The sequence below is a fragment of the Lacerta agilis genome, chromosome 14, assembly GCF_009819535.1.
Source record: "Lacerta agilis isolate rLacAgi1 chromosome 14, rLacAgi1.pri, whole genome shotgun sequence".
In the NCBI taxonomy this organism is placed as follows: domain Eukaryota; kingdom Metazoa; phylum Chordata; class Lepidosauria; order Squamata; family Lacertidae; genus Lacerta; species Lacerta agilis.
In genome coordinates, this window is record NC_046325.1 from 4,391,015 (window position 1) to 4,405,001 (window position 13,987).

A 13,987-nucleotide genomic window follows, 5' to 3' on the forward strand; every position below is an offset into this window, starting at 1 on the left:
ACCAGGCAGACCCCCATTGCGAGGGGGCTGTAAGTCCCTGTGCGGGGAAGCTTCAGTGCTCTGGGTTGGTTCCGAACTACAACTCCCATCATCCTCCCTCCACCAGCAGGCATGGCCGATGGCTAGCAATGGTGGGAGATGTAGTTCAGCAACATCCGGCGAGTCACAGGGGGCTCCCCACGGCCCCTCTCAGCGCTGGATTTCCTGGATCGAGCAAGGAGGGTGGAGGTAAGGTGGTCTTGCGAGGCCTCCTCCTTCTCTCGGCCCTCTGCCTGCTCTTCCTCCCAGGCCTCCCCCCTCCTGCCACCCCTTATCTCCCAGGCTCCATCCTTGGGTTAATCAGGTTCTGTCTCCCAGTGCAAATGCACCTTTCACCTCCTTTCAACCTTCAGCTGGCCTTTCCTTATCTCGTTCCTCTGGCCCTCTGGAATGCAAGCGCATCGAGCCAGACACCTATTATGACGATCGTGGTTTTTATTATTTAAAAAGCTGCGTTCCCACACCAAAACACTGTTACTTATCCTTCCCCACTGTTTCCTTTGGATACATCGTCCTTGGCTCTCCTGGCTGTTTTGGAGTAAAACTCTCTCTCTCTCTCTCTCTAATGTGCCTCTCAATTTATGCCCCACTGCTCCTTATTTATTCTGTAGCAAAAAGCTACAGCGTTCTGAGATTACTGAATCAGGCAGTCCAATCCTTGGCCCAATTCTCTCTTGGGTACTGTGGATCAGACTAAAGTTTTCCCAGCCTGCCCTTCCGCTGGTTCCTGCGTCTCAAGGTCACAAAGACCATCCAGGCTCTTTACTCGGGGCCTGTCCTCAGCCCCACTGCAGGCACAATGCGCACACCCCACACCAGATTTCCTGCCGCCCAGATTTGTTGGTCCAAAATGAAACTTCTGGGCTGGGAGTCAGTCCACTTCGAGTCAGTCCACATTCGTCCTTTCTTGGTGGGGTAGCATCTCTTCGGACAAAGTTCTGCTGACGTCCCCCCTCCCACCGCCCTGTTCTGTTGTGCTTTGAGGCTTTATAAAGGTGACATTGCAAAGAGCTGCAGTTTGTGTGTAAAGGTAAAGGGACCCCTGACCATTAGGTCCAGTCGCAAACAACTCTGGGGTTGCGACGCTCATCTCGCGTTACTGGCCGAGGGAACTGGCATACAGCTTCCGGGTCATGTGGCCAGCATGACAAAGCCGCTTCTGGCGAACCAGAGCAGCGCACGGAAACGCCGTTTACCTTCCTGCCAGAGCAGTACCTATTTATCTACTTGCACTTTGACGTGCTTTCGAACTGCTAGGTGGGCAGGAGCAGGGACCAAGCAACGGGAGCTCACCCCGTTGCAGGGATTCGAACCACTGACCTTCTGATCGGCAAGCCCTAGGCTCTGTGGTTTAACCCACAGCGCCGCAGGGTTTAATCCAGTTCCCTTTCACCAATTAGATTCTCTGGCACACCCCCTGCGTGGCTCAGGCCCTCCTGCGTGGAAAGAGGCATTGAAAGAGGTCCTTTCTTTCTCTCCACCTTGATCTATCTCCAACTCATGGTTCTACTGTCTTTTTAATTCCTTCCCTTGAGTTTCCATTTTGTTTGTGTTTGGGAGTTGGGGGCCATTCCCCAAAAGTCTCCGTCCCTCCCTCCCCTCCCCTCCCCTCCCTCAACAAGTTGCACCATTAGTTTAACGGCCTTCTGCTGCTCTTAGCTTAGCTCAGCATCCCAGAAGATGAGATTTTTGAAACCCTGGACCTGGAATCTGCCTGGAAACCAAAGGCAATATGGATGCCCAGCTTGGACCAGCGGAGCTCCTTGCTCTCCTTCCGCCCCAGGACGTGTCTCCTCCAAGAAGACTTTTTTTTGGGAGGGGGTGGTGGCTGTTTTCCTCGAGTGTTTTCCCCACCTCCAGCACTTCCTTCGTCCCCACACAGTCTCCTGACATTCTTTGGAGCGAGACTTTCCTGCCTCTGTTTCTTCATCCTAAGGGGTGTTAATTGGCTACTTGTCTTGACTTTATGGATAGCAGAGTAAAGGCCTTCCCTCTGGCTGCTTTGGAGTGATGGGCTGCACCCTGCAGCTTTTTTGCTCGACTGTTTCCAGCACGGAACTGCAACCAGCTCTTTTTATCATTCCGGATTCCTCCTGTGGCTGCACAGAGAAGACGGCTTCCTCTGTTCTCCAGGGATTCTTCTCTGGTCTGCCTCGAACCCCACAGCGGAGGGGGGCGGGGAATCAAATCCAGAAGGAGACTTTCTGGCCCCGTGCCCTTCCTGCTCATTCTTAAATGATCTGGAGAACTTAAGGACCTAAGGAAAGCTTGCTGGATCAACCAAGTTTGGGTCCAGCATCCTGTTCGCACAGTGGCCAACCAGGTGCCTCAATTGGAAACCCGCAAGCAGGACCCAAACACAAGAGCATCTCTCCCCTCCTGTGGTTTCCAGCAACTGCCACCCAGAGGCATCGCTGCCTCCAGCCGCGGAGGCAAAGCCGAGCCACTGTGCAATAATAACTCACCTTGCTCGGTGGAGAGCACCGTTGACCAATGAATGAGCACCCACCAGTGGGTCTAAGGGCGGGGGGAGTTTCTGGTTGAAGAGCAAAATCAGGTCCTCTGGTCTAAATTGGGAGGGTTGGAAACTGAGCAGACTTAGGCCCAATGGCCTGGACTAGGCGGTTCTGTTGATCATGAGCAGTGGGCTTATCTGAGTGGACCTCTGGTCCAAACTAGGAGATGCATTGTTGTTCTGCTGTCACTGTCTCTGGGGGTGCCTTAGGCCCGTGGCTTTTGCTTTTGGGGGTGGGGGGCGGGGACCCAAACTGGCATCTTGGCCTCTAACGGGTCTCCTCTTTCCTCTTCAGTTGGAGAGCAAGCGGGACGCTTTCTCTCCGGTGCTCCTGCAGTTCTGCACTGACCCCAAGAACCCCATCACCGTCATCCGGGGCCTGGCCGGATCCCTCCGCCTCAGTGAGTATCCCGCGCGGGTGGCCCTCTGTGGGTTTGGAGGTGGGGGGGGTCAAAGAGCTCCTGGGTTGGAGGCTGAGGCTGTGCGGAGAAGAGCCTGAGTTGGAAGTAGAGGCTTCTGGGCCTGGAGAAGGAAGGATACACAAAAGAATCGTGGAGTTGGAAGGGACCACGAGGGTCATCTAGTCCAACCCCCTGCAATACAGGACTCGTTTGCCCAACAAGGGGCTCGAACCCACGACCCCAGGGGTCAAGAGTCTCATGCTCTCCTAACGGAGAAGAGTGTTTGTTTCTGCGGTGTTGTGTAGGTTCGATCGCAGCGTACGCGCATTTAACTTGCACAATTTTGACCACGCGTGCTTGGAGGCTGGCTGGTTGAAATTCCTCAAGGTAAATGCAAGCATTTGCAGAGGGTTGGACTAGATGAGCGTTGGGGTTCCCTTCCAACTCGTATGATTCTAAGTCAGAAAGGTTATAAGCACTTTCTGCGCTGGTTAAATCGGGAGGACCTGGTGAGAAGTCTTAAGCTCTCCACCTTCTTTCTGGGCCTGCCTCCCCCACCAACCACAGGATAGGGCAGGCATGTTTTTGTGTATACATGGAAGTCTCAGGATCGAACCCCCATGCAGGATGTGACCGTACTGTATTTGAAATCAGAGGCTTTGGGGTCGGATAGATTTTTGAGCAGGTAGTGTGTACATTTGTACCACAGAGGTCAAACAGAATCCGTTCCGGAAGTCCGTTCGACTTCCAAAACGTTCGGAAACCAAAGTGCGGCTTCAGATTGGCTGCAGGAAGCTCCAGCAGCCAGTCAGAAGCCCTGTCGGACCTTTGGCTTCCAAAAATAGTTTGCAAACCGGAACAGTCACTTCCAGGTTTGCGGTGTTCGGGAGCCAAAACCAAGCTGTTTGATGAAAACCAAAGTACGACTGTACTTTTAATGAAAAGACGTCCACAAAATGGAATGTGTGGTCTTGCTAAGCCAGTGAGGATCTTAGTGAGCTCTTGGGATCCGGTTGTTCAGGAGGAGGGGGCTTGAAGCCACTTTTTCCTTGTAGGGGGCAGTGAAAAGAAAAAAGAGGTCACGATTCCCAGAGGTCTTGCCTTGGGTTAGGCAGCCCCAAACCGGGCACCTCCCAGGTGTTTTTGCCTTCGACTCCCAGCCAAAAACATCTGGAGGGCACCAGGCTTCCCTCTCTGTGTGGAGTTTTCCCTCCTCCCATAAACTTGCCAGCGAACAGGGAGGGCCAGAGGGCCAGAGGTCTCTCGAAGCTCTGCCTTGACACCTGCTCCCCCCCCCCTCAGACCTGGGCCTGTTCAGCACAAAGACGTTGGTGGACGCGAGCGGGGAGCACGCCGTCGAGGTTCGCACGCAGGTCCAGCAGCCCTCGGACGAAAACTGGGACCTCTCCGGGACGAAGCAGGTGTGGCCTTGCGAGAGCAGCCGCTCGCACACCACGATCGCCAAATACGCTCAGTACCAAGCGGCCTCCTTCCAGGAGTCCCTTCAGGTGAGACGGCAGCAGGCGTGGGCATCTCTCGGGGCCATTCCCCCCACCCCTACCGCCAGGGCCGGCCCAAGACATTTTGCCGCTTGAGGCAAAGCGGAAAGGGGTGTCTGCCCCCTTGCTGCTGCTGGCGGCCCAGGGGAAGCCCCAGAGGCTAATGGGTGGGCCAGCCCTCTCCTTAGGGAGATGGAGCAAGCCACCTTTTGGGCTGGGGAGGGGGTGAAAGTCTTTTTCTTCTCACTGGGTGACCCAACTTGAATGCCTCTTCCTGGGTGGGTGGGGAGGTTTGTTGGGGGGGTTGGCAAGGATTTCCGATCTGACCTTTCTGTCTCTTGAGGCAGGAAGACAAGGAGACAGACGACGAGGAAGCAGATGAGCCTGACAGCACCACCGAGGTGCCCCCAAGGTAGGAGGCCTTGCCAGAGTGTCCTTCCTTACCTTACCTTGTGTAATGGCGTTTGGGGCGGGGGGTAGTGGATTTCTGCTGGAGGAATGGCTTTGCAAATAAAAGAGGGCGTGAGTTGCGGGGGGGGGGTGTCTGCCAGGATACTACACCCCCAAAATGATTTAATCGGGTCACGTCATCCAGCCCCCTGCAATGCTTTATGAGTGAATTTTGAAGACTGAGCAGTGTAGAAGGCAGAGAGGGGTTTCTACACTTTTGGGAAGGGTCAGTTTGTAGGTAAATTATTATTATTTCTTTGGGCCAGGATGGAGGGTTTCGATGGGCCCATGGTGTGGGGAAGGGGGCAATTCTCTCCCATCTCTCTTATCTCCACCTCCTGCATCATAACTCTTCGTTTCTTGCCCTTTACAGCAACCCGGACCAGAAACCGCACCAGATTATCAAGTTTGGGACCAACATTGACCTCTCAGATGCTAAACGGTGAGAATTGTCACTTTGCTCTTTAACTGCCTCCAATTCTACCCCCACCCACCCCCTGCCTTTTCACTGCGAAGTGCCGGGGCTGTTTTTCCTACAGGCAAACACACAATCCTTGTGTCTTATGACTGCAAGAAAACGAGGGTCATGATTTTATGGAATTGTAGAACCATAGATTCGTAGAGTTGGAAGGGATCCCCAGGGTCATCTAGTCCAACCATCTTTGGGCCCAATGTGGGGCTCAAACCCACAACCCTGAGATTAAAAGTCTTGTGCTCTTTCAATGACCTTGTTTTTTGTGGCTCTTTGCTGTTCCTCTTTGGCCATAATTTGTCATTGCAGACCTGAGAATATTGCTCTTTGCTGCCCCTCTGTGGCCATAATTTGTCATTGCAGGCAGGAGACTTAATATTGCTCATTGCTGCCCCTTTGTGGCCATAATTTGTCACTACAGACATTAGAGCATTGCTCTTTGCTGCCCCTCTGTGGCCATAATTTGTCATTGCAGGCAGGAGACTTAATATTGCTCTTTGCTGCCCCTCTGTGACCATAATTTGTCATTGCCAGCAGGAGACTTAATATTGCTCTTTGCTGCCCCTCTGTGACCATAATTTGTCATTGCCAGCAGGAGACTTAATACAGTATTGCTCGTTGCTGCCCCTCTGTAGCCATAATTTGTCATTACAAGCTGGAGACTTAACATTGCTCGTTGCTGCCCCTCTGTGGCCATAATTTGTCATTACAAACTGGAGACTTAACATTGCTTGTTGCTGCCCCTCTTGGCCATAATTTGTCATTACAAGCTGGAGACTTAACATTGCTCGTTGCTGCCCCTCTGTGGCCATAATTTGTCATTGCAGGCAGGAAACTTAATATTGCTCATTGCTGCCCCTTTGTGGCCATAATTTGCCACTGCAGACATTAGAGCAGTGCTCTTTGCTGCCCCTCTGTGACCATAATTTGTCATTGCAGGCAGGAGACTTAATATTGCTCATTGCTGCCCTTTTGTGGCCATAATTTGCCACTGCAGACATTAGAGCATTGCTCTTTGCTGCCCCTCTGTGACCATAATTTGTCATTGCAGGCAGGAGACTTAATATTGCTCTTTGCTGCCCCTCTGTGACCATAATTTGTCATTACAAGCTGGAGGCTTAACATTGCTCGTTGCTGCCCCTCTGTGGCCATAATTTGTCATTACAAGCTGGAGGCTTAACATTGCTCGTTGCTGCCCCTCTGTGGCCATGATTTGTCATTACAAGCTGGAGGCTTAACATTGCTCGTTGCTGCCCCTCTGTGGCCATAATTTGTCATTACAAGCTGGAGACTAAACATTGCTCGTTGCCGCCCCTCTGTGGCAATAATTTGTCATTGCAGGCAGGAGACTTAATATTACTCGGTGCTGCCCCTCTGTGGCCATGCCCTGGAATTTTTCTTCCCCTCTATTGTGATGCTCCATGCTGCCTCCCCGTGGCTGTATTTTGCCATTGCATTGTATGTCACCTTCTCACCGTGACAGATCTCCTTGCTTTCCATCCAGTGGTCATAACTGGTCACTGCAGGTTAAGGTCGTCATCCCCCCCCTGCCACCAGCCCCCCTAGTCTCACCTCATCCCCATTATTATTATTTGGTTGTTGTCACTAGACGGAAACATGATTGCTTCTCAGTGCTGCCCCAGTGGACAACAAGATGTGTTTTCATTTTAAACGGGCTCTTATTGAGATTGAGAGCAGTGAATAAATGCAAAGAATCAGTAAATGAATACATATCAGTGTTATAATAAATATTTAGAAAGAAGTTTCCCAAAAACTAATCTTGATAGCCGTCGAATTGTGGAAGGGCCACCTAGTTCAACCGCCTGCGATGCAGGAATCGCACCTAACCGCTTTCCCCTGAAATGCATCGCAGGTGGAAACCGCAGCTTCAGGAACTTCTCAAGTTGCCAGCTTTCATGCGGGTCACGTCGACGGGGAACATGCTGAGCCATGTGGGGCACACCATCCTGGGGATGAACACAGTGCAGCTGTACATGAAAGTACCTGGCAGCCGCACACCAGGTAAGGCCACAAGCTGCGGCGATAGCCACTGGCTGGGTTGTTTGATTGATTGAGTGGTTTTATTTAAAGTATCTCTACCCCCCTCTTCAGCTGAAAAAGGTCTGCAGAGCACCTAACATACAGCCCAAGGCAGCCCCTGCCTGCAGGCTTACGATCGGGGGGAAACACATGACACACAGAAGGAAAGAGATGGGGAGGGAAGAGGAAAACCAAAACTCAGGCCCAGTTTCTGAACAGTCAGCTGCTAGCCTAGTTTAGGGGTGCGAGCAATTTTCTGCTTCCCACCTCTCCAGCAGAGGCAATTGTGACAGCATGGCTGCCCCCAGATAATTATGAACACATACAATGAGAGGCATGAGCTTGCTTTTGCCAGGTAATCTCATTTATATTAGGTCCAATTTGTTCCAGGTAACAAACTCTTATCTGCTCATCAACACAAAGATGCCTTTCTCTTTTCCCATCTTTCATACTTGAGTCTTGAAAATCACAACAATATTGTCCTCGGTATCCATTTCCTGTTCTCATTTTGAAAATGTATCTATCTGTAATTTGCAAATAATCGAAAATAGTTTTGTTTTGATACTGCACACTACATTGAAATGTTTAGGATTGTCCTCAAATCTTTCTGCCCCACTTGCCACCCTCTAATGCCAGATGCTTTGAGAACCTCTGTTATAACTTGTGTCCTGTCGCCTGCCCCCCTAATTTCCAGGGCACCAGGAGAACAACAACTTCTGCTCCGTGAACATCAACATCGGGCCGGGGGATTGCGAGTGGTTTGCTGTCCACGAGCATTACTGGCAGGACATCAGCGCCTTCTGTGACAGGTGAGCGTCTTCGGAGCATGTCATGTCCCTGCTGCTGTATAAATGTCATATATGCTCATGCAAGATGGAGAGCTCGCTGGTAGCAGGGGTTCCCAACCTTTCGGGGCCCATGTGGGTTTTTGAGCAATCACCATTGGCGTGCCCCCACCCTCCGGTCACTTCTCTCCCCCAGATAACCCCTACCACCTCAAGAGGCATACAGAGGGAAAACACACACAATAAACATGCACAACTTTGCTTTTGGGAACTGAGCAGAAGTCAGATCCAGTAAAATTAAGCTGAAAGCCTGAAGAGGAAGTGGCAAGGGAAGCCACTCTTGCAACTTCCTTCTTCAACTCTATGGTCTGTTCAGGGGAGAAAAAGGTAACCCCTCTTGCCACCTCACGATCCAAGATTCAGTGTAGGTGGGTGCCCAGGGGCTTCGTGGGTCCCAGGAGAATACCTTGAGGATGCCGTTGCACCCATGGGTGCCATGTTGGGGACCCCAGCCCTAAGGGGATGATTTGGGGGCTCGGTTCCTGGGATCGGGGGCACGAGAAGGGCTGCTGCATTGCTTTGCCCACTTCTGTGGGGCCATCATAGGAGAACATATTAATCATCAGGAGGATGGAGGGGAGGTCTTTCCGGGTGGCTTCCCCCTTGCCTCGTCACCCCAACGCCCGCTTTCCCACAGGCACGGTGTCGACTACCTGACCGGCTCGTGGTGGCCCATCCTCGAGGACCTTTACAAGTCCAACATCCCCGTCTACCGCTTCATTCAGCGCCCCGGAGACCTCGTGTGGATCAACGCTGGGACGGTGCATTGGGTTCAGGCCACCGGGTGGTGTAATAACATCGCCTGGAACGTCGGCCCCCTGACAGGTAACTTAGCTGGATGGCCGAGGTCCCGAAAAGCGGGGAGGGGGATTGGAAACGGGACACCAGAGCCCCACCAGCGCCCCACACTCTAAAGGGCAGGGTCATGTCCTGCTTCCACGATTCTGTTACAGTGGTCCCTCAGTTTAAGGACAGTCCTGTTTACGAACGATTCGGTTTACGAACTCCGCAAGTATTGGAGCCTCAGCTTCAGGATCAGTCCTTCCAGTGAGCACTCAGGGCTGATTTCCTTCAGAATGGATAGGTTTGATCTTTTTGCAGTATGGGACTCTCAAGAGTCTCCTCCAGCAAAAGCATCCATTCTTCAGCGATCAGCCTTCTTCATGGTCCAGCTCTCACTTCCATGCATCACTACTGGGGAAACCATAGCTTTAACTATACAATAGCCCTTGCTTTAAAAAGCGGGGGGGGGGGGGGTGGAGTCTGTTTCACAAAGCTTCAGAAAGCCTTCTGTGGTCCAACTTCCTCACCCTGGCTCAGTTGGTGGAGCCACCGCCTTGGGTACGGGGGGTGGGGGGCAGCGTCCCAGGTTCAGTCTGCTGCATCTCCCAGGTGGGGCTGGGAGAGACTTGCTGGAGAGACCCTGCCAGCCCGTGTAGGCCAGGGGTAGCTAACGCAGTTCCCTCTGGAGTCTTACTGGAGTCCAGCGACATCCTGTCCACCTCCTTGGTTTTCCCAAGTGAAGGCTACCCTATGCTCGCTTGACTCCATATGAGATAATCGTCTTGGGCTCTGAGATCGAATCCTGCCATGGGGTCCACCACACTGCAGCTGCCGGTTGGATCCATACAGAATTGTTTCAGTCCAACAAGTGTGCACAAGTGTGCAATGCTCTTTTATCTCTCCCCCACCCCAAAGGGAGCACGAAGGGCTGGTTTTATTTCTAAGGACTGGGTGGGTCCTCCTGGACCTCTGAGCTGGTGGAACTCCCCTTCTAGAGTGCCTCTGTTGCCCATAGAGAGGAGGGCAGGAAGGGAAGCGGAGGAGGACTCTGGGGTAGGACAGTCTCTCCCTTGTTTCCAGACCAAGCGGGGAATGCTGGACTGGGTGGGCCTTGGCCCGATCCAGCAGCCTTTTCTTATCCTCACACATATTTAACTGTGGAACTCCCTGCCACAGGAGGCAGGGATGGCCACCAACATGGAGAATTGGACCAATTCATGGAAGAGGGTGGGACGCGAGTGGCGCTGTGGTCTAAACCACTGAACCTCTTAGGCTTGCCTATCAGAAGGTCAGTGGTTCGAATCCCTGCGACGGGGTGAGCTCCCGTTGCTCAGTCCCAGCTGCTGCCCACCTAGCAGTTCGAAAGCACTTCAAAGTGCAAGTAGATAAATAGGCACCGCTCTGGCGGAAAGGTAAATGGCGTTTCCATGCGCTGCTCTGGTTCGCCAGAGGCGGCTTAGTCATGCTGGCCATAGGATCCGAAAGCTGTACGCCGGCTCCCTCAGCCAGTAAAGCAAGATGAGCGCCGCAACCCCAGAGTCATCCGCAACTGGAACCAGCGGTCAGGGGTCCCTTTACCTTTACCATGGAAGAGGAGAGGGCTGTCAGTGGCTACTATGTTCTGCTTCCAAGGCTGCAGGCAGTAGTAGTAATAATAATAATAATAATAATAATAATAATAATAATAATAATAATAATTTTATTATTTATACCCCAGCCACTCTGGGTGGCTTCCAACAAAATATTAAAATACAATAATTAATCAAATATTAAAAGCTTCCCTAAGCAGTAGTCTTCTGAATGCCAGTTCCTGGAAATGGCAGGAGGGAAGAGGGCTCTCATGCTTGGATCCTGCTTGCGGGCACCTTCTTCTTCTGGCGTGTGACACCCACCCACGTCCTTCTGAAGAGCCTCTCCCAGGTTCCATGGCGCGATCCCCTCCTCGCCCGGAGGGGCGTCCTCTTCCTGGCCCCCTGACCTCTTCCCTTTCCCTTGCAGCTTACCAGTACCAGCTGGCCCTGGAGCGCTACGAATGGAACGAGGTGAAGAACGTCAAGTCCATCGTGCCCATGATCCACGTCTCCTGGAACGTGGCCCGCACCGTCAAGATCAGTGACCCCGACTTGTACAAAATGATCAAGTGAGGAGGGCTTTCGGTTCTTTCTCCCTCCAACCCCTCCAACCTTTCCTGGCCGTGTCCCGCCTGCTTTTGCATCTGCGCCTTGCCCCCCCCCCGCCCTTTCTTCTCAAGAACACAAAAGTCTCTTGGTTGGGGACCAGATACGAGGGGTCCTCAGTGGGAAGGCACAGGGGACCCTCTGCTGAAATAACGAGGACCCCAGCCTCATTTTGGTTGCAGGTGGGATCTCCATCCTTTGGTGGTGGGGGTGATGGGCAGGCTCTTGTGCCTTTAGCACAGATGTGGGGGACGTTTCACTCTCCAGATGTTGTTGGATGTTGGCTCAACAATACCTGGATGGCCACAGGTCCCGTCTCCCTCCCCCCGCCCTGTTTCAACAGCTGCACAAAACAAAGGGGTGTGTGTGTGTGTAATCTATAGAACAGATAAACAGGCAATACTTTACCGTATGTTCCAAAGCTATTTTGTTTAATTCACATATGCTAGAAATGTGGTCTAAACCACAGAGCCTAGGGCTTGCCGATCGGAAGGTCGGCGGTTCGAATCGCCGCGATGGGGTGAGCTCCCGTTGTTTGGTCCCAGCTCCTGCCCACCTAGAGGTTTGAAAGCACGTCAAAGTGCAAGTAGATAAACAGGTACCGCTCCGGCGGGAAGGTAAACGGTGTTTCCATGCGCTGCTTTGGTTCGCCAGAAGCGGCTTAGTCATGCTGGCCACATGACCTGGAAGCAGTCTGCGGATAAACGCCGGCTCCCTCGGCCTGAAAGCGAGATGAGCGCCACAGCCCCAGAGTCGTCCGCGACTGGACCTAACGGTCAGGGGTACCCTTTACCTTTAGAAGTGTTGCATTACAAACAAGAGAAGTAGCATGTTATGCATGTTATCCCCTGCACTGGAGAAAGAGTCGAAGTTTGTCTGGGAAAACAAACATGGATTTTGTAATAGCAGCTGATGATGGTGTTGGCATCCATCTGTCTCAACAGACAATGGAGTGCACTTCCAGGGGTGAAGTCCAACCGCTGTGTTAGTAGCAGCACCAAAGTGACCTCCCCGGGGCACCAGCCTGGCCAGTGTGTAACCTTCTATGGACGTCCTAGGCTGCCCAAATTAAGTTCCAACTCAGCGAGGAAGGCCTGCCTCCCCCACACAAAATACTTATTATGGGAAAGGCAATCCACAGTCAACAAAGGGTGATTTACACTTGCATTTGGGGAAGGAAAGGTTCACTTTGACAAAATGTTGACGTAATGTGAATCGATAGGATTTGGAGTTTGCATGTTGTTTCTTTCTTTTAAAAAAAACCTTTTTAAATTTTTTTTTATTTATTTATTAAATTTGTATACCACGCTTCATCCACAGATCTCAGGGCTACTCACACAACATAAAGATGCAATATTAAAGCACAAAATGCGTGATAAAAATAAGGAAAGAGAAACATGAATTTGAGCAGGTTATTTGAAGGGGGGGGGAATCAAGGCTTCCCACCCCTGAGCTCTGTCCTTCCTTCCTTTAAGCTAAGAAAAAAAACTCTGCAATTTAAAGAGCGTCCAGTAGTTTTGGGCTAGCGGCAGAGCTCAGCCCCCCACCCCACCCCCAATTGGCCCGGTTCCCTGCCCGGATGTGTCATTTAACCGTCCCTCTGTCTCTTCCGTGGCTACTGTTTAAATGCAGATGCGATGTTTACTGTGCAGCCCGGTAAAAAACACCAAAATCGTGCAGTTTCTAACATGTGCAGCCTTAACGCACACGGACCTTTGGGGGCAATGCTAGATGCAATTAAATTAACGGAATCCCTTCGGGGGACTTTGCACTCTCGCCCCACGTCAGTGCGTTGCCTGCTTCACCCATCCCTGTGGAGAGGTGCGTCCGGCCGCATCCTGACCCCTGCCCTCTCTCTTCCCCCACTCGCAGGTACTGTCTGATGGAGTCCATCAAGCACTGCCAGGTCCAGAGAGAGAGCCTCGTCCGGTCCGGCAAGAAGATCGCCTACCAGGGCCGCGTGAAGGACGAGCCGGCCTACTACTGCAACGAATGTGACGTAAGCCTTTCTGGCTCTTCTCGCTTTTCTCTTTCCTGCCACAGTGGCAGCTCCACGGGGGTGAGGCTCCGTCCCTCCCTCTCTCAACCTCGCTTTCCTCCGACACGCTGCCCACTTCTCCAACGGTCCGCCACAGCGGCAGAAATGCAAGTGGCGATCCCTGCTCCGCAGCAGCGCCAGTCCCGGGGCACCCACCTCCCCAAAAATAAATCCCGGTTCACTGGGCTTCCATGTCTGGCCCTCTCTGCAGTTCTGGCTGTGGGGACGAGGTTTGCCTTCCTCATTCACATCCTCTGAAAGTTGACCCCCACGGAAGTGGCCATCTTTCCATTCTCGGCGATCCATTTCCTCTGAGCTCTTTGGCAGAGAGTGACCGGCAGGTCCTTCTAGCCTGTGACAGACTCTGTACCCCCCGCCACAGACTTTTATTTTTTGGGAAACAGTCCTTCCCCTCTTCCACCGAAAGGACCCGCCTTAGGGCCTGGCAGGGTTTCCTAGGCCTTTATGGTGTGAACAGTGTTTGATGAGACCTGCTTGTCTTTAAAATACCTCCTGTACCCAACTCCAGTTTGAGGCCCTCGTGCCTCCTTCTCGTGCCTGACGGCCCCCCGAGAAACCGTAAAGGGGATTAGGAAGGTCGAAACAGTGAGTATGAAACGCGTGTCTTAAAAAAGCTGTGGCGAAAAAGAAGCCTCCGGAAGGATTGGAAGCGTATTGTGAAGCTGGACCTCGCGGCTCTTCGAAACTTCGCCTCAACCTGCAGCTGT

The 13,987-nt window shown here is 52.3% G+C and overlaps 1 protein-coding gene across 6 annotated transcripts in view; it reads left to right on the top strand.

The window, feature by feature from the left end:
* The window catches only part of KDM6B (lysine demethylase 6B), a 90,118-nt gene that overhangs the window by 72,054 nt on the left and 4,077 nt on the right, over nucleotides 1–13,987 (top strand). For all 6 annotated transcript variants that reach the window (XM_033171220.1, XM_033171219.1, XM_033171223.1 and 3 more), the window contains 9 exons: nucleotides 2,850–2,955; nucleotides 4,258–4,463; nucleotides 4,802–4,866; nucleotides 5,278–5,346; nucleotides 7,250–7,398; nucleotides 8,111–8,225; nucleotides 8,899–9,086; nucleotides 11,043–11,184; nucleotides 13,094–13,220. In XM_033171220.1, coding sequence (XP_033027111.1) covers nucleotides 2,850–2,955; nucleotides 4,258–4,463; nucleotides 4,802–4,866; nucleotides 5,278–5,346; nucleotides 7,250–7,398; nucleotides 8,111–8,225; nucleotides 8,899–9,086; nucleotides 11,043–11,184; nucleotides 13,094–13,220 — 1,167 coding nt within the window. The remainder of the gene's footprint in view (nucleotides 1–2,849; nucleotides 2,956–4,257; nucleotides 4,464–4,801; nucleotides 4,867–5,277; nucleotides 5,347–7,249; nucleotides 7,399–8,110; nucleotides 8,226–8,898; nucleotides 9,087–11,042; nucleotides 11,185–13,093; nucleotides 13,221–13,987) is intronic.